Source organism: Ylistrum balloti, unplaced genomic scaffold (genome assembly GCF_031769215.1).
Source record: "Ylistrum balloti isolate Yb309-2 unplaced genomic scaffold, AGI_CSIRO_Ybal_v1 Utg370260, whole genome shotgun sequence".
Classification (NCBI taxonomy): Eukaryota; Metazoa; Mollusca; class Bivalvia; order Pectinida; family Pectinidae; genus Ylistrum; species Ylistrum balloti.
The window spans coordinates 619,700-640,065 of record NW_026782205.1 but is presented as its reverse complement, the minus strand read 5'-3'; the positions used below and the strand labels follow the sequence as shown (position 1 = coordinate 640,065).

Genomic DNA, 20,366 nt, shown 5'->3' with positions numbered 1-20,366 from the left:
GTGGATACATTGGTCATACTACGAGGATGTGAGATGTACCAAATTCAATGCCTGAAACCCCTTTGTCACAGAATTATTGCCCTTTGTTAAAATTTTGGGTCCAATAATGTTTTCTTTGAACATTCATCAGTTTCACTGATACTCTTGTTTGCTTCCAGCCAAGCTGTGAACTAGTGTAATGTTGTATGTCGATGTTTAGCATTCCTGGTTTTGTTCATAGGATGATGTCATGTCAGAAGAGAGGAACTCAAACACACCAGTGCAAAAACGGAACCACCCCCTCCCCAACGATCCCACCTCTCCCCGGTCAGTACAGGAGGATTCTGATGAAGAGGAAACAGAAGAAATCAGTGAATGGGAGATTGAAAGACAAAGGGAAAAGGTTGGAACCAGCTGTCTATTGTTAAAACATGAATACCTGATTCTAAATGTTTTGTTATCAACTGGATAATGTATATAACTGGTGATCACTCTCAGTATATATTATTCAACACTTTCTCAAACTTGATGTCAAAATATTGTCATTCAATTAAAGTGAATTGATCGTTTATCTTTGGAATCAATGCTTTGTGCAGCATCTTCTAATAGAAATTTCTCTTAATTTCATGAAATGAATGAAAACATTCTGTGATCATTTACAGGCAGAGCGCCAGAGGTTGGAGGAGGAGGCAGAGCAACTGAAGGAAGAAGAAAGAAGAAGACAACTGGAGTGGGAGGAAGATGAGAGAAGACGAGAGGAACATCAGAGGAAGCTGGCAGAGCAGGAGGAGGAAGACTTTGACATGAAATTAGAGGAAGAAGAGATGGAAGAAGAGCTGAGACAAGAGGAGGAGAGGAGACAGGAGGAAGAGAGGAGACGACAAGAAGAGGAGGAGAAAGCAGCAAAAGAGGCACTGCAGAGAGAGAGAGTTGTTCCGATGAGGGAGGTAGAACATAAACAAATAGATCTACACCAGCTCAAACAGCTCCGACTCAATCAGGAGGCTGAGAGGAGACAGCAATACTTTCAAAACTTGGATGATGTAAGTATTTTAAGGGGTTTACTGGGTTATGTTTTTTTTTATTTTTGAAGATTGAATCCTTAAAACAGGAGATTAGGACAGATTCAAAGATATTAAAATTGCAAAAGCTAATCCACTTCAGTCATACCAAAATTATCAACACCAGTTAGGCGTAGGCTATCATAGGCGTTGCAAGGAATAATTGTTTAAATATTGTAATTGCAAACTAAAACTAGGAAGTTCAAGGATTGGTTAATGATTAAATAGAATCTGACTTGTCAAATTAATTTTGGTTTGGATCTTGTAAAATTCTATATCTAGTCAGTGAATACTGGGGACATATTGCCCTTGTAATGTGAGCAGAAAGTTTACTACTTCAGAATGAAGATGTTTAAGTCAAGCAGACAGTAACTATGACATTATGACATAATGATAGATATTTGTTGATGTTCCAACAGACTGTAAGCATGGACACCAATGTTTTCAAACTTCTTACATTCACAGGTCAGCTCTGATGAGGATTTTGATGATGATCCCAATGCTAGCCCTGTCCTACCACCTGCCCCTGCCCCCACCATGACCTCCCCTAAACGGGTAAGTATCTTCTGTCTGCCATGCTTTTTATATTGTGTATACTGTGAATGATTGTGTTATGATTTTAACAGTGTGGTCCTGATCTTATCACATTTCTTATGACAAGAAAAAAAATCAGAATAAAAAGAAGTAAAGCTGGTATTTAAAATATCATTTTCCAGAATTCCTTTTTTATTTATGAATAATCATTTCAGCCTCCTTTCTAAATAATTAATACATATGTTGTGTTAGCACAGACTGTGTCCCTCCCATATTAACATTTACAGACAAAGCTTAGCTAGAATATATATTAAGTAAATCCTACCTGGTAGTAACCTGGAGTCAGGGCTGTAGTTGGAATATTAGAATTTAGTTATATTAAGTGATACAATCAACTATTTGTGGACATAATTATTTGGTAGAATAAGTAAACAGTCTAACAAGGCAAGTTATTAATTGCGTCATTAGATTTTTAGTGGGTGGTTCAGTTGTAAATAATTTGCTTTCTACCTTACATGGTAAATACCTCAAGTGCTTTGATTAGGGAAAATGAAATGATTCGTATAAGTTGATAAAAATTGTTTTTGGAATAATTGTAGTAAAACAGATAGTTTATAGGGAAAGACTATTAGAAAGGCAATCAAATTGTGAAACTGGTATTTGGCAAATTCATAATTTCAAATGTCTTCTGCTTTTTAATGGTTATGGTGTTAAGTTCAATTTGTAAAAAACAAAGCAAAGTATTTTTTAAGAATTTTATATTTTTCATCAATAACATGCTTTATATTGTTTTAGAACACATCATTTATCATGAATGGTTTTTGTTTTGTGATTTGTAATTGCCTTGGATTTAGTATGTTCATTCCATGCCGAGTACCCAGGATTTAGTACTGAACTTGTATTGTTGTGTTCCACATTTATAGTCACTGTTTCTTTGTGACTCTTTCTCTCACAGGAATTGAAGACATGCAACTTTTTGAGTGTTAAGAATTTTTTCAAGGATGAGAAAAAGGTATGCAGTGTTAAAGCGACATTTCTAAAATTTTCTTTAAGTAACATGAATGAATGTATATTCCTGATATACATAAAATCTTTTTCTAGCTAAAAATAGTTTGAAAAAAAATGCTGAAATTTATCAATTATGAGAATGACGCTACAAGTTGTCTGTCGATGTTTTTCAAAATTTCTTATGAACAAAGTATTGACCTTTTTATTGAGTGTGAATTAGTATGTATCAGAACAGGTCCTTGTTACAAATTAAGACAATGGTTTAATGTTTCCACTTTTGTCGGGGACCTTGTGTGTTCAAAATCAGGATTGCTTTCACAATATTTAATAAAGATAGAAGTGGAAACATATCCCATGTAGAAATGTTGCTTTGATGAATCAGCCTATACCAGTATATCTATATATATACATATATAATCTGTTATAGTCAGTGTATTGGACAGCACAGGGACTCTGGTTATATCACCAGTGTAATGATTTATTAGTAACGTTACATTTGGATGTGTCCTTAAGTTCTGAAACATTGATTAGAGTCACTAACATGTAAACTAAGTACACAATTTGTTTCGTCTGTTCAAGTATTCATTTTAAAGGCGAATATGTAAAGCTGTTTGATCAACAGTTAAAACAGAAATATATGTAAATCCAAAGACGGATAGACAGATGAAGTCCTGCACACTTGCCTGAAATGTAGAGGAAATGTGTTCACTAAATTTCTATCAGTGGTAGACGTGCTTATATCTGTACATCATATACGTCTATACCTAGTAGATATATCCTTCATGTAGTTAAGATAGTCTTGCTTTATAGCTTTACAACCACACACTAACATTTATCCTGATGATATATAACCTTGGTAAAAAAACTCAGGAAGACATTATCCTATACAGAAAATATCAAGTGGTTTTATCAAAAGGAATTCAGTAAGATATGGCCAGAAAGACTCTCAAAGACGCTTATTCTTATATCTATGTTAAAAAACTTCCAAATGATATTTTATCTTCTGTAAGAAATATAATCTAATTTGTATCATTACTGTCTTTAGTAAATAAAATAAATTCTTGTCACCTGTCTGATGAAGTTGACTATTTAACCACTGAAATGTCACATTCAAATCTTCTACTGGTTGTGTTATAAGAACATTATACCAACCTGAAGACAATGTTTCGAAAAGTTGGTCAGTGTTATTTTGTAGTTTTGCTTTTGGTGGAAGTATATGTTGAAATGCTGGCAGTGTGTGTTTTTCAGTGCTGTAGTTAAGTGTTTATTTAGTACTGTATACAGTGATTTCCTTAACTGTACTGACTACATAGTACATTTATTTCTGTTACTGACTACATAGTACATTTATTTCTGTGTTTATTACATTTATTTCTGTACTGTATAGTACATTTATTTCTGTGATTAGTACATTTATTTCTGTTACTGACTACATAGTACATTTATTTCTGTTACTGACTACATAGTACATTTATTTCTGTAACTTCATGGTTAATTTGGATTATTAAATGCTGATTAATATTACATTTAATTCATAAACATTAACATAAACGGTGACATATACAGGATTTCACATGTTTTTGTATAGATATTTTTAATTTGATTGATACAAATTAAAATGTAAATTTCTTCTTTTAAGTCATTTATTATGAATACTGTGACACAATTAAATTTTCTTATATAATGTAATAATATGTGCTTTAGTTTAAGGGTCTCTCTAAAACTTTTGAAATACCATGCTTTGAACTTACAGAGTCCTTAGCCACAAAATACATGTATAAAATTGTTACTGTTTCTAACTCCATGGCTATTCTTGTTTTTTAGGAAACTCAACCAAGTTCCTCCACTACTCCTGTTATTACCCCTACTAGAATGTTCCAAGTATCCTCTCAACGAAATGCTCCTGAGAAGGAAGAAGTGAAAAATATCCAGAAGGTAGAAGAGATCAAAAAGGAGGTGAAAGAAGAGATGATAGTACACTCAGTGAAATCTCCTAGTCTCCACTTCTCCCCAGTACCCACCCCCACCAAGGAGATGGTGCGTCAAAAGGGGTAAGTCACACAGTTTACTCATTCTCTCTGCATACTGATTTGACCTTGACAATATATCCTCACTTACGTTGTAACAGTTTAACACCAACCCTCACTGTTATTGTGACCTTGACACCAGCTGTTGTGTGTTAATTTTGAGCTTGTATTAAAAGCTATATATGTCTTACTCAACTCTGACCTAATTACAACCAAGACATTAACAAACAAAATTCTGTTACAAATTCTGGTTACAGCAGAAAAGATTTCAAATTCTGGTAATACTGCTGCTTCTGTACTGCCCATATGGAAGGGAGATAACCTTTATAGAAGTAAATACGATACCAGCCCATCACACCACATTGTTGTGTTTTCACTATATATTGTATACCAAACATGCAGTGATTGTAAAAAATCATTTTTGCTGCAAACAGAACAAGCTGAGTCATACTGGTGATTTGGTAACCAGATTCTGTTCAGGAGTTTAATGTAAAAATATGATTATTGATCAATGAAGTTATGATTTTATCATAGATTCTGTAAATTCTTTAAGAGTGAAAGAGTCACGTTTTGTTTAGATACAGTCTAGTATAGCTGGACTCACTGTCTGTTGCTGCAATGTAAACTTCACTCTTGTTGTTCAGACTCTTATGTCCTATATCAGGTTTTGTGGTGACAAGTTTTGTACACTGACAGAAAAAAATAATGTATATGGAGAAAGATGGTTGAGGACAAAATCGTTTTCCAACAAAACAATAGACACCAAGTTGTGATGGGAAATAAGTTAAAGTCCCTAATCAATTATCGGTTAAAATTGGATAGGCTTTTCAATGTAGTTAGTCGGTTACATAATCAAATGTTGGTGTATTCAATACTCGTAGGAACTGAATACCTTCTCTGTGGCAGAAATATTTTCTTTTTTTGTAAATTTAACATAAAATACCTCACTTACCTAGAATCATCATATTGGCAGTTGGCATCTGATTTTTTAGTAAAACAAGAAAATGTTAATGTACCGATGATGAAGAATTTCAATCGATCACCAAGTTTAAGAATTAGATAACTGATTGTGTGTAATCATTTTTCCATCACTGTCACTTCCTGTCTGTTGAAGATTTCTGTCACACTTCCTAATTTTATTATGGACATTGTCCAGGGCTGTTTTGAAGTGAAGTTCTATCAAAATGATCATACTTTCCTTGAGTCAAGGTGATTGAGATGTCCTCTTGATTTACAGTGTACTTGATGGTGTTTGTTTTGATTTTATTGACCATAAAATGTCTCACCTTTGTTTTAGTAATACTGTTGAAACCATTTCAGGTTTATTGGTTGTTATAAATTAAGAAATCTGACCTTTGTAAGTGATGTGTTAAGCAAACTCTCTCTATGTAAGCAATGTTTGAAATTGTCCCAAGGAATTTTATAAACCTTTCCATTATTATACAATGTTAAACATCACCTTAGTCCATTTTCTTGTCTTTGACAAGTGGATGTCTTTTCCCTGTCATTGTCTTCATTGTTGAACAAGATGACATAAAATGATATTGATATCATGGTCTTGGTAAGACCAAGTCATCATCTTATTTTTTTATTCATCCAGTAGGACTTAGATGTAAATTAACTGGCTCTATGTGATATATGTTGGAGAGCATTTTGATGACTGATGTTTTGAAATAGGCATAAAAACATTCAGTAATTAGTGAGGAACAAGTGTAAAGCTGATAGAGGGACTAGATAGTGTGAAAGGTAAGGAGTCTAGTTACAGGTGTGGCTGTACAGAAATATACCCCGACAGATGGGTTGGGGTACCTGCGGGGATAACACCATCTATTATGTATGGAGTTGGAGCTATAGCCTGTCTTACACACAGCCAGTTTAGTTAGTGGTGGGAGAGGTTTGGATTGTCCTCAATGTCAGAGGGCCAAAACCTAAAAATGAAAGTACATTTCAGGACCGTAACAGAAAATGCTTAAAATTCACAGGTATGTTGTATCATAATGTGTATTAAGTGATGATCTTGGTCACCTTTGGAATATTGCACAGGTAAGAAAATATTGTCTCATCAATAGAAGATCATTCATCTGTGGAATATAAGAGCTGCTTGCGGGGAGTTGGTTTTAGGCTGTCTGATTGATGACTTATAACTTATGACATTGCTACCTGAGACTAGGCCAGACTAAAATTAACAGATTGGAGTTAGCTCTATTGATTGTATGAATGTATAAATAATTGATCAGAAGGAATTCATTGCATTTTTTGTGTTTGGTGAGTTGGAACCATCACTGCTAACTCTTGCTACAATGGAATGGAGGTTTTATCTCCAATACTGTTGGTGATACTGTCTCACAACTAGCAGTAATGGTAGGTAGTTTGAACTCCTACTGTACCACACTTCTCACGATCTCAAGGCATTCATGGCCTGTTTATTTACACTAGTCATTGATAGGCAACTATTATGTGATAGACATGCACAAAGTTATGACGGGCTATAATAAGTACCCTGATTATATATAGGTCGGCATTGTTAACGCACACTAGTCTAACTCTGATTGATTGTAAGGGTAATTATACCTCATGCATATCATTAAGCTTGTAGCTAATTAAGTGGCCAGTGTTTAAAGATCAATGCATCCTTGTCAATGTGTCTTTGACTTAGTAAGAATGTATTCTGTATCAGACTCTGTAACCATCTGTATTAAGGTAAGTATAAATTATACCAATGATATAAATACTTAAGATATATTATCCCTTTGAAGTATTGATGTGTTAGCTTTTACATATAGAGGGTACATCTTTCTTACAGATAATTGCATACCTCAGTACACATACTTGAAAAGTAATATGATAATGGAAATAATTACTTCCGTGTCAGTTATTGTTATAATTATAGCTAATTTTGGTGGCACATTAGCCAGTAAGACATATATTATTGACATCAATCACACCACACAGCTGACAGAGGTGTGCACCTATACCTGGGAGACTGTGTATCAAGGGAAATAACACAGGTGCCCTCAGTTTTCTCATCATAAATATATGCATGACTAGTGATTGGCTGGATCTGTGGGTCGAAATTCTGGATGGAATGGAATAAAAAATCAACTGCATATGGTCACAAATGAATGAAGGTTTCTTAATGGTTAGGTCACTAAGATATAAATGAGTATAATATAATTTTATAAGAATTCATTGTGTAGAGAACTCAGTGTGACATTTGGAAACAGATAATATGTAACACATGCGTGCATATTAAGAACAGGACATATCAGTCAGAAACTAAGGTTTTAGTAAATATCATGTAGTCTTTCATCTCAAATGTCCTTAGTCATCAAAAACAAGTCCAAGTTTTTGTTAGTCCGGTGTTACAGAGGAGAACCACACTGTACTGAACTGAGCTGTAAAGGACAGTAGATATCTGTGTTCTGTAAATTCTTTACCTGTGATGATGGAAATGACCTGTATACAGTAGATGTTATATTGTACAATATTGCCTGTGTAATTTTTCTCTCTGGCAGATGATGTTGGTTGGATGTGGCTTGGCTATTAGCCAGTATGAAAGAATGGTGTTTTTTTTGTTTTACTTATTAAATATTTATGTTCATTTGTGATGCAGCAGTAGATGCTACTTATTACACACTTGAACCAACACAAGTCACAGACATTTAATCTTCTCCAGTATTAGTTGTGTTCGATGTTTGAGCTTGGGGGAGGGGGGAACTTTGCTGAATAATTGATACATTAAAATGAAAGATAGTCCATATCCATCAGATGACCAGTCAAAGTTAGTGGGATTTATCTGTATACTGTATTGATGACCTGTTATTTTGATTGTGAGTGATATGAAGGTAAGCTTCTGTAAATTAAGATAAAATAATGGTGACAAAAACATAGCATATATTTCATTTTTTGTTGTATAAAGTAATAGTTCAACAGCTCCAGGTATTGTATTACACTGGTGACAGATTTTATGTCTGTACTATGGCTGTCAAAAGTGTCTGTATGTACTGTATCATAGCAATGTCCAGTTACAGGGCTACCATATATACAGATGTACAGTCACACAGTTTACCTTACATACAGATGTAAAGTCACACGGTTACCTAACATACAGATGTAAAGTCACATGGTTACCTTACATACAGATGTACAGTCACACGGTTACCTTATATACAGATGTACAGTCACACGGTTACCTTACATACAGATGTAAAGTCACACGGTTACCTTACATACAGATGTACAGTCACACAGTTACCTTACATACAGATGTACAGTCACACGGTTACCTTACATACAGATGTACAGTCACACAGTTACCTTACATACAGATGTACAGTCACATGGTTACCTTACATACAAATGTACAGTCACACGGTTACCTTACATACAGATGTAAAGTCACACGGTTACCTTACATACAAATGTACAGTCACACGGTTACCTTACATACAGATGTAAAGTCACACAGTTACCTTACATACCAATTTACAGTCACATTGTTACTTTACGTACAAATGTACAGTCACTCAGATACCTAATTTTTTTGATAGAAAAGTGGTCAAAAGAACCTCAGTCTGTATACTGTTAATGCATTAGTAACTACTGTTTATGTGACTGTCAAAAGCAGTTCTATTCATTGTATATGACACTGTTGTTATAGTTTATCATACATTGTCGAGAACAGCACCACAAAATGCAGGTGACTTTATACTGCACTGGAAATCTATTTTTTGCTAGTGGTGCTAAAGCTGTCGCTCCTATGGTGACCTTTGATTTTATTTGTAATGTATTGACACAGTTCCAGGTCAGCCTGCTCAACCAAAACAGGTTGTGAAGTAACATCAGCAATATTATACTCTGTTAAGTAGATATCAGTTCTATCTCTGGTTATTTCTGGTGATTACAAGATACACATCTCATGATTTTAGTGTCATCATTGTGTCAGATTTGATATAGTGGTAGATTAAATATTTAAATTTGTCATTCATTGAATATGTGTTTATAGAGGATCAATGGTGCAGATTCATGTCAATAGTATATATATAGTGGGCATTTCAGGGTATCAGGTGAAGGGTAGGCACTGGGTCAGCTGTCACAGAACTCAGGAATACAAGAATAAAACAGTCAGTAGGTGTGGACCCAACAGGTTAATCAGGACCTGGCCAAGATTAGGTGTGGGACCTAGAGGTTGTTGTTCAGGACTTGGCCAGGTTAGGCATGGAACCAAGGGATGAATCAGGACTAGGCCAAGAGTAGGTGTGGGACCCAGGGGTTGTTGTTCAGGACTTGGCCAGGTTGGGTGTGGGACTTGGAGGTGAATCACGACTGGGCCAAGATTGTTGGTTAGGCCCCAATTTCACAAGTTGTCCTTAACTTAAGGAAATTTTAACTACCATAGCAAAGCTGTATGTAAGTTAAGGAAAAACTTATAATTTAAGGAAATTTCCTGAACTTATGCAATGCATTCCTATGGGAAATTTTAAGTTAAGGAAATGCCTGAAGTTATGGAAGTTATGAAATTGGAGCCAGGACTTAGCCAGGTTAGTTGTAGAATCCAGGGGTCGATCATTGGCATGGGACTCCTGTAGAAGGTTTGATCACGACCTGGACAAGATCAGGCACTGATCAGGATTGACTAGGATTAGAAGTGGGACTCAAAAGGGTTTGATCAGGACCCGGAGTAAGTTAGGTGTTCAAGAACTGAAGAAAAGTACACCAGTGTTGTTCCTGGTATACCATACACACAAACTTTATAGTCTTCTTCCTTTAACATATATCATTGACCTACTTCACTGTGTTGAAGACTGTGTCAATATTCAGAAATTCTTGCTGAAGTTTGACCACTGCTTCATTAATGTTGTACATGGCATTTTGTTTTCTGAACCTCTTGATCCATTCAACATTGAAATTTCTTCCTGTCTTTTGAATACTTTTGATCTATTGTGAATTGTACAGTACTTAGTTTAGGAAAAACTTTCTTCAGAGCTGCTTTTATGTTGGAAATATTTTTAATCATTTAGAAAACTTTCATAGCTTTTGGATTGTGGTTTATAAAGTCACTGTTGTGAATTATGAATATGTTTTATTCATTTATTCTTTATATATTAAAAAAAAGTTTGAAAGTTAGAGTTGTTTCTTTGTCAAATTGATTCAGGAAAAAAAATGGTAAAACATCAATAAAAGTTTCGGCAACATTCATTTACTGATCCAATTTCATTTCTCAAATCAATGCAAATACACGGGGTAAGTTATAGACATGTATTGATCATGTGTGGAGATCTAAAGAAGCCTCGTCTTTCCTGTACTTCACTTATAACAGTACAATATTTATCATAAGGCGTGTAGTTAGGATACTAAGCCAGTCCATTCCCAAAATGTCCAGCTGAAGAACTTCATTTGAAGGACTGAATAAAGTGTCAAGTGCTATCAGTTGGGAATATTCTATATCTACAACAAAACATGCTACCACTTGTGACAAGTATAGAGGTGACAATGGAAGTTCAACAACATTACAATGAGGGATTAACTCTGATCTTATTTGGTTCATTGGTGATACACACAGCCCGTAGGTAAACACAGGCGGGTGTCACCAGTGAAAAAGTACTATCAGTTCTCAGTGTGGTCACTGATTACAGTGCTTAATTGACTTAGGTGTACAGTGTGGTCAGCTTTGGGATACAGCGGTCAGTTTCTGTGATATAGATGAACATTTAGCATGAAGTTAGGGGTAGGTACTGTCATGTGTTTTTGTAATGCCTATAACTTATTATATACTAGTTGTCTATACTATAACACATGACTCCTTGTCATCTATATGTCACAGGGCTGCTAGTATATTGTGTATATGATATGATAGCCCCGTTTAGAAATATTTGGTAAACAGAAATAAATTTTGGTATATGTTGATTTGTGTCTTGATACCTCCTATGAGAAGAATTCTTCAATTATTTAATGTTATAAAACACAAGATACCTAGGGATTTAAATGTTTATATTGTTATATACCATGTGGTTAAACAATATCATTGCCTTACCAAATATTGAGGCATCAGTAAGCTTTAGGAATGTCTATTCTGAAGGCTTCTTCAACTCTGGAGAGGATTAGGACATGATGCCCTGAAATGCAGGTGCAGATTTCAAGCCTCCTCAACACTCAAAGTAAACCCTGAGATATGTAATTTTTTTCAAGTTACACATGTATTGAATGTAGCCCTGAACTTTGTGTATGTGTAGATCCTATTGTTAACAAAATCTGATCACCAGGTAAAGACAAGCAGGTCGGCAAAGAATGCTGACATACACATACAATCATCCGTGGGTTCATTCTGATTGAGTATTAAAGCTAAGCGTGATACTTTGGGTCAGTTCTGGAACAGGTTTTTATCACAGCTGATGAGTGGTATATTGAATATCTTTGCAGTGTATCAATATGTTGTATTATTGCATAGACTTCTAGTAAATGAAAATATCTGAAATAGAAATAATTTATTTTTAGTGGTGACAATTTTGTAATTGTTAAGTTTTGTTTATATTCACATTTCTTTTGTATTTACTTATTGCTGATGTTAATTGAGTTTACTGCTACAATGTTCAGTGTTTTGCTGCAGCACCAAGTGTCTTACAAATTTTGTATCGTAACATGTTAGAGACTGCAATATTAGTCACCAGATAATCTTTTAACCTTGATTTTCATTTCAAAATCCACACAGAGGCTTAAGATATTAGGTTTTCAGATCTTAAAATCTATCAACTTTAAATGTTTCCTACATAATTAATCTCGATCATTGTATTATACTGTTAGTTTTAATCTAAGGATTATAATATTAGTTTGATTTTAATAACCAATTTAAAACTGAAAAATGAATTGCAATGGATTTTGATGAACATAGAATTATGCTGAATAAGTATAAGGCACATGTATGAGGTATGGCAATCTATAAGGACACCCCTTACAGCAAACTTTACTTGTCCTAGAAATGTCAGATTGTAACCATTCATATTATCAATAATTCAAATAAAAGTTTATAATTGATAAATGTTATTTATAATGCTTGTGCAAGTTACGATTGAACAAATTTTGTATGTATATTTACAACAATTACACTGTATTACAACATGCCTCATGCTATATATACCTGACTACCATTGTAAAGGACCCATGTGAGACCCCTCGCACTTTGCTTATTTTACTTAATTTCAAAGTAATTTTCAGTTTCGTACACACTCTAAATATAGATCAAATAAAATAGTGTTTAACAGGTGTGTAATATGTACAATATACAATGTTTATGAAAACGTGACATTTCATTAAAGTGAATCTTCCGTTGCTACTGTCTTTTAAATCTGTTATTAGCGATACTTATTGAGGTGAGATTCAGATTTAATGCCAGTTTCATATTAAACTTTCCATGTTGGAAACTTGTGTATATGACATTGATAATAGAATTAAATTTTAAAAACCCAGGGAGGAATATTGAATATTTATTGGAAAAAGGTATTAAAAATTAATATACCCTACATAAAAAAGTTTAGTTTTGTATTTTAAGCTTTAAGTTTTAGTTGAGTAAGACATTAAACAAGTGTTATCATGCATTAACTAATGTTTTAACTTTCCAGCTATCCTTCTTTATCATTGGTTTGTGTCACTTGTAAATGTGTTTTTGTTTTCCTGCAGACCTGAGGCGACTAAACCCCCTGAGATCCCTGCACACCCACCTCCACCCCAATTCACTTCAGTGTCCCCTCCTACAAGGAGTGAGGCACTTCCCCAGCACAAATCCCCTACCTCCCGACCTTCACCTACCAATCCAACCCGCCTCAAAATGTCGCTCCAAAGTGATGGCAACAGTATAGACGATGATGACAGTGATCTTGAACCTGACAGGTAAGTCTGGTTTATGTCTTATCTACTTATTTGTAACTGCTTGAAGCTGTTTTGTAAGTATTGTCTGATGATTTTAATGTTCTTCCAGCATGTAAAAAATGTGTTTATTCTTCTATTTATATTGTGCTTGGGAAAGTGTTTGGTTGCTTCCTGTCTTATTTTCGTTTTTTGTTACTAAACTCAAGAATCAGCATTTGAGAGCAATAAATAATTTAGTTTGTTATTATTTTACATTGTCTTTCAGTTATTTCTTATTTTCACATGGACTTGTCTTTGTTAGATTGTGACATCATCATCAATTGTCCATTTTGATGACGTCACAATTGTCATGACGTCATCAAAATTGTAGGTCATTATCAATGACATCACCAATTTTGTATCTCAAAACTGGTGATGTCATCAACATTTGTTTAAACCTAAACTTGTGGTTCTTTTTCCCAAACATTTCTATGGATACATGTGTATACTTTTTTGTCACAAAAGAAAAATGGTGGTTACACAGCAGTTGTGTAAGGTTGGTGGGTGTTGAAGCAGCTAGCCAATGGCAGCTGGTAAGTGTTGAGTGTAGTCGCCAGGTAAAACCTGAAATGAAAGGAAAAGTTTTAATTATTTCAGTCTCGGGTTTGTTTTTGGTTCTGACTTTGAACCTGTGTAAATACTCTTTTACATGACTTCTGCACAGGGTTGTTGAAAGGTTGACTTTAGATTGAATTGATAATATTAATATATAGTTTATGATTGATTGTCATTTTTTTCCTGGAGTGTATTTTTTGTATTAGTGAGGAAAACATGATTCTTGAGAATTAATTACGACAATTTAAGCAAAACTGGTCAACAGATCTACTGTCAGTCAAAGAATCTGCTGAAACTTGAAACTCAGTTTGTAGGTTAGATAAAAGCTCAAACAAAATAAGCCAAACAATGTTTCAAATGGGAATGAGATTTACAAATAAGTTTACTAATTTGGTGAAGTGTTTCGTTCATATTGTTTATTTATGGATTTCGTTTCTGAGAGATTGAAGTTCAAGATTCTGAAGGATTCAAACAAAGGAATCCCATCTGTTGTTAAAGCTGAATTTAGAAGGCAAACAGTATCAAGCTGAAACCCATTGGACTTAGTTATTTGGTGAACATTCCATTGGAAGTGAAAATAATATTTGTAATTATACGACTGTGTCATATAACACATGTCAGCTGTGAAATATTGATGAGTTCCTAATGATATACAGAAGTACAAAGACAGTTTACATATTTATATATTGAAAGTTAAGGAGATAAAGGGAAATTTTAACAGAGTTGATATATTACCATAATGAGTTGTGCTAACGAACATTTTTTGCCAGTTAACAATAGTTTGTTGATTGAAGAAATTAGAAAGCCATGTCTGAAGAGTATTTTGTATATATCATATGGGACAAAAAGGCTTTGTAGATGTAGACAATAATTACCTAACCTTGGTGTTTTGGATGTTATTTGTTTGTTGACAATGTATTCCTTTGTTCAGCTGTGTGAAATATTTCATCACATTTTGATGACATTAGCACAGTACATGCTGGCTGTAATTAAATACTCTAACCTGTTATTCTGTAAAACCAATAATGTATCAACAAGGTGCCTAGTGTTAATGACTTAAAAAATCATATCACCATGCAAATAGTCTGTTAATTATTTAAACTTTTATGGATTTTGGTGATAAAGAAAAGTTTTCTAGAATTTAACTGGTGATATTTCAGGTTGGGATTTCTCTAGCATAACAATTTATTATTGATCAGCTTGTTGATGTTTATGGTTGATCGCTTAACTGTACATAAAAAAACATCTGAACTGTAGTGCGACTGTGAACGATATCAGTATTGTGATCAGTGGTGTCACCTGCACAGTTGGTGTGGAGAGATGAACTTGTGCTGGAATGTATCCTTAGTGGGATGTGATATCCTGATGGTTTTACCTGTCTGATCTTGTCCTGTCCAGTCAGTGTAACATTACACTACAAATTATTGGCCTTGTGATAAGAAACTGTTAAACATATTAGGAAAATGTTGTTTGTGAGGAGGCTTTTGTTTCATACATGGTTGGTAACTATCAGAACTAAGGATAAACATGCTGGACTTCAGTGATGGAAATCAAGACGTGATAGTTTGGTTTGGTGAGAATTAAAGAGGATTATGTCTACAGAGGTGCAGTGAGATCATGTTCCATGGAACATATTACAGGAGACCAATGGTGTATATGTACCATCCTCCACCAATATTGCGTTCCCGGCAGCGCTGGCTCCTCCCAACCCCACTTGTGGTGAGGGAGAGATTAGTGTCGAGGGCTCACAGTCCCCCTCCTCCTACTCAAGTAGTGGAAGTCACACCAATGGTGGTTGAGGACGAGTAAGTCACCAGTGTGTTCTAGTAGTTGTGAATCCCTTGTCTGGTGCTTTGTGTGGTTATTGGATGTTTTGGACTTTGGCATCTTGTAAATGCCATCTGTTATCATGCCATTTATTGTAGGAAGTCGGTTGTAGGTAGGCCTATTCATTTTAAGGGACAAACATTTTGTGTTTGTGGTCATTTTCTTAACAGACTGTTGTGATAATTGTATTCCACCAAGAAAACCTTTTGTAACTTATTGAAACTCTACAGGAGGAAATACATGATTCCAGGACTTTGTGTGGAGATGAATCTCACCAATTTGTCCACATTATTGTCTACACTAATTATTATAGCCAGTCTCCTTATACTTGTGATATATCTCTGAGACCCCCTATAGAATTAAATTTTACTCCAAAGATGTTATCACTAGGGCCCTTTGGTATATAACACACTAAATTTATATCATGTTAGAATTTAGTGATCAACAATAACAGTTAAAGGGTCAAAGGTCATAATTTACCATTTTGTAGACAATATTATTTCATCCTTAAAGTTAGTATACAGTATTTACACTTTTTTAATCCTGTAACTGGCAGTGTAGTTGTCAGAATACGCCTGTCACATATATTTTTGCTGTAATGCAAAACAGCTGTATTTTAGCACACATGAATTTAACAGAGTAGATTTCTTAGCTTACTTAAAAACTACCTTTAACAATATAAAGAAAGTGTTGAAAAAAAATAATTTTATATGCTATAATGAACAAGCTTATTTATAAAAATTCAAAAAGTTGTTTCCATATCCTTTGAAATTTGGAACTATATTTCTGTGTGGAACAAAGATTGAACAAAAAACGGTTGAAGTTTTGATGGTCTGATTTGCAGTCAGTGTTGCAGGATAAACAGAATACATGGTCAGTGTTTTAAGATATAAACTGGCTTTTTTTGCTCTGGACAAAATGACAAAAGTCGCTTACCAGAGGCCTGCCACTTTTGTGTTTCTTCACCCTCGCCAAAATACAGCTGATATTTTAAGACACTGTATTTCATCTTATTACTAATGAATGTTCCTTTATCTGGAAAAGTTATTCGTAGATGGACATAGCACTAAATTCAACCTCAGAACTTTCACAAACAGATGGTAAAGTTAGAATAAAGTACTGATCAGTGTTAATTAGATTTTCCTAAAGATTGACATCTGCTGTTGACAGGTCGGACATGGGGACGTATCTGAAGAATCTGCCCACATCCTACAGCTACGCCCCCTACAAAGGTCTCGACCTCCCTGACGACGACATGCTGTCTTTCACCTCCACAGAGAATGGTGAAAACTCGACATACACCAACACCAACATCCCTTACAGCAAGGATGTTCTTGCCAATATGAATCTCAGTGGTAAGTTATTCTACAATTTAATCTTTGTTACTATGAATGATTAGAATTGGTTGATTTACCTATTTTTTAAATCAAAGCCATATAAACAATCAGAAAATTTTACTGCATTTTTGTACTTAAATACCAAAAGTTATACTGTAGTCTTTGAAGGATTAATTAGTGTTTTATGTTAATGTATTGAAATGTAATGTGCCTTTTACAAAAATTTGCAGGATTTATGTCTTTCATCCTGAGTGTTTGCAAATTGCAAAAAAGATCACTAAAAAAATTAATCTGATATTTGGTCTGTCAGGTAAAGCTGTAAATGAAAGCTAAAGAGATACAAAAAGATTATTGATGAACAGACTTTGGTCTTTGTGTTTGAGCAGTTGTGACTAAATTTCAAACTGGTAAGACTATGTAATCTATTACCATTAGACAGTGTACTGGTAAGGCTACGTAATCTATTACCATTAGACAGTGTACTGGTAAGGCTACGTAATCTATTACCATTAGACAGTGTACTGGTAAGGCTACGTAATCTATTACCATTAGACAGTGTACTGGTAAGTTTGACAGTGTATAGAAATCTATTACCATTAGACAGTGTATGGTAAGGCTGTAATCTATTACCATTAGACAGTGTACTGGTAAGGCTACGTAATCTATTACCATTAGACAGTGTACTGGTAAGGTAACGTAATCTATTGCTATAGTGTTTGATGATAGAAATGATACATAACTTGACTGTATCAGTATAGATTGTAAGAGCTATTGCCATAGAGATGGACATTCAATCTTAACCTAGAAATAGGCGCTCAGTATACTTGGTCACCATTTCTGATTCTTCTTGTCAACTCTGAACTTAAGTCATTCTACATAGTAAACTGAAACAAACTGCTCTAAAATTTAAACATATGTTACAAATTGTAATAGCATGATATTTAGAATTGCTTGCAGACAGTCTTGGACACTTTTTACCTGTAATATTTAGGCTTCTCTTTGTAATGTTATTTTTATTGTCTGATGTAGATCCTAACACCGTGATAAAGCTTCAGGACCACCTCCGAGATCAGAGGAAGATGTTAGATCAGGAAAGGAACCAGCGACTCACAATGGAGAGCAAGCATAAATCACTGTCCAAGGAACGCAATGAAATGCAGAAGTAAATATCTATATTTATTTTAGTTTTGTTGTTACTGTGGGATACTTTCAGTTTGATATGGTAGATTATACTTGATAAATATGTGGTCAAATAACATCTTTGTTCAAAACTGTGCTGTGTTGTCTTTACAGGAAGATAGACACACTGAACCAGCAACGTACATCACTGGAGCAAGCTAAACTTGACCTGGAGCAGAGGATCAGGACCCTGGAGTACAGCCTCAATGAAGAGGTAGAGATGAGGAAGAATGCTGACATCCTCCTCAACAAGACCAAGGAGCAATTGGCCAGAAAGGAAGAACAGTATACAAGGTAGGCATGAATACCTTGTCAATTGGCTTTCTCTGTGAAACATAATCCCAAACAGTAGGAACTTAAAAAAATCTAATCAAATAAGCGCAGTGGTTTTACACGTGATAGGAGTCTCAAGATTTCTCTAAAGGACAAATGCTGAAACTAATGTTTGTTGCAGTGAGATGGAAGGGCGACAGAAAGCAGAACTCCAGATCAGGAACATGCAGATGGAGATCAGAACTGCCACCAGTGCCCTGAAACAGGTAAGATCTTAGTCATAGGTCATAGGTCACTCTGGGGTTATTACAAGTTTAGGTCATTTGGGAGTTTTGTCATAGGTCATACAATCATGAACCAAATTCCACATGTGATGCCATCTGTTGCATACCACACAAACATTAGAGAATTGTCATAGGTCATATATATCCCAAGGTCATAGAGAATTGTCATAGGTCATATATATCAAGGTCATAGAGAATTGTCATAGGTCATATATCCCAAGGTCATAAAGAATTGTCATTGGTCATATATCTCAAGGTCATAGAGAATTGTCATAGGTCATATATCCCAAGGTCATAGAGAATTGTCATAGGTCATATATCCCAACTTCATAGAAAATTGTCATAGGTCATATATCCCAAGGTCATAAAGAATTGTCATAGGTCATATTTCTCAAGGTCATAGAGAATTGTCATAGGTCATATATCCCAAGGTCATAGAGAATTGTCATAGGTCATATATCCCAACTTCATAGAGAATTGTTATACTAATTACACATCACAAAGGTTATAGGTCATATCTTAACACAGGTCAGAGCGAATCATCCTACTGAGTTGGCTTTATATGTTAAACATTTGTCTGTAGATATCAAATACTTTTGATGTTACAGCTTGAGGATGAGAAAGAGACACTGACACGTCAGTACCAACATGAGAAGAATGCTCGTCAGCTTCAGGAACATCTTAATGAGGAACAACAGAAACTGCAGCAGCAACTACACACCGAACAGGTCAAGGCCGCCACTCAAAAGGTGAGTTTATGATAGGATCACGGCTATCAGTAGGAAGTGATAGTCAGGTCAAGGCACAAATATCAGGTGTTAGTCAGTTCAAGGTCACTAATCACAGGTGATAGTCAGTTCAAGGTCACTAATGACAGGTGACTGTAAGTTCAGTAATAATAGGTAACATCATTGCCTCTTTCTCTCAAACATCATCATCTGTATGATAATTAGAGTTATTTACCAAATCTGAGACATAAAGTTTGTCCTGGAATTCAGAAAAAATCTGCTGCATCTAAGACAGTTCTGCTATCATCACAGTACAATGGCACCACTAGGGTTATCATTACTTAGAAAACATAACAGTTTTCTTAACTCAGGTCAGACACTTCTAATTACCTCCCCTTCAGTAACACATTGTTGTATTTGCTTGCAGTCTGATGCAGAGAATCGGCTGGAAGTTGCTGATGAAGACAGGAAGTACACCCATGATCATTTAGAAAAAGCTCGTGCAGAACTTAGTGCTATGAAGGTATGTTTTCGATACAATTCCACAAATATACCTTAGCTTTATCAAGTGTAGGTATGATTCAATCACAAATTTTTCAGATGTCAAAATGAATTAAAGAAAAGAGCAAATTTTTCAGATTTAATTCAGATGTTATTAAGAAAAACTTTAAAA

General features: G+C 34.8%; 1 protein-coding gene across 1 annotated transcript in view; it reads left to right on the top strand.

Moving 5' to 3' along the window:
• LOC132552592 (ankyrin repeat domain-containing protein 26-like) overlaps positions 1 to 20,366 on the top strand; it is a 77,184-nt gene that overhangs the window by 34,576 nt on the left and 22,242 nt on the right. The window contains exons 19-29 of the mRNA XM_060216779.1: positions 221 to 382; positions 642 to 1,022; positions 1,506 to 1,595; positions 4,407 to 4,633; positions 13,283 to 13,492; positions 17,063 to 17,247; positions 18,259 to 18,391; positions 18,523 to 18,702; positions 18,863 to 18,947; positions 19,574 to 19,714; positions 20,121 to 20,216. Coding sequence (XP_060072762.1) covers positions 221 to 382; positions 642 to 1,022; positions 1,506 to 1,595; positions 4,407 to 4,633; positions 13,283 to 13,492; positions 17,063 to 17,247; positions 18,259 to 18,391; positions 18,523 to 18,702; positions 18,863 to 18,947; positions 19,574 to 19,714; positions 20,121 to 20,216 — 1,890 coding nt within the window. The remainder of the gene's footprint in view (positions 1 to 220; positions 383 to 641; positions 1,023 to 1,505; positions 1,596 to 4,406; positions 4,634 to 13,282; positions 13,493 to 17,062; positions 17,248 to 18,258; positions 18,392 to 18,522; positions 18,703 to 18,862; positions 18,948 to 19,573; positions 19,715 to 20,120; positions 20,217 to 20,366) is intronic.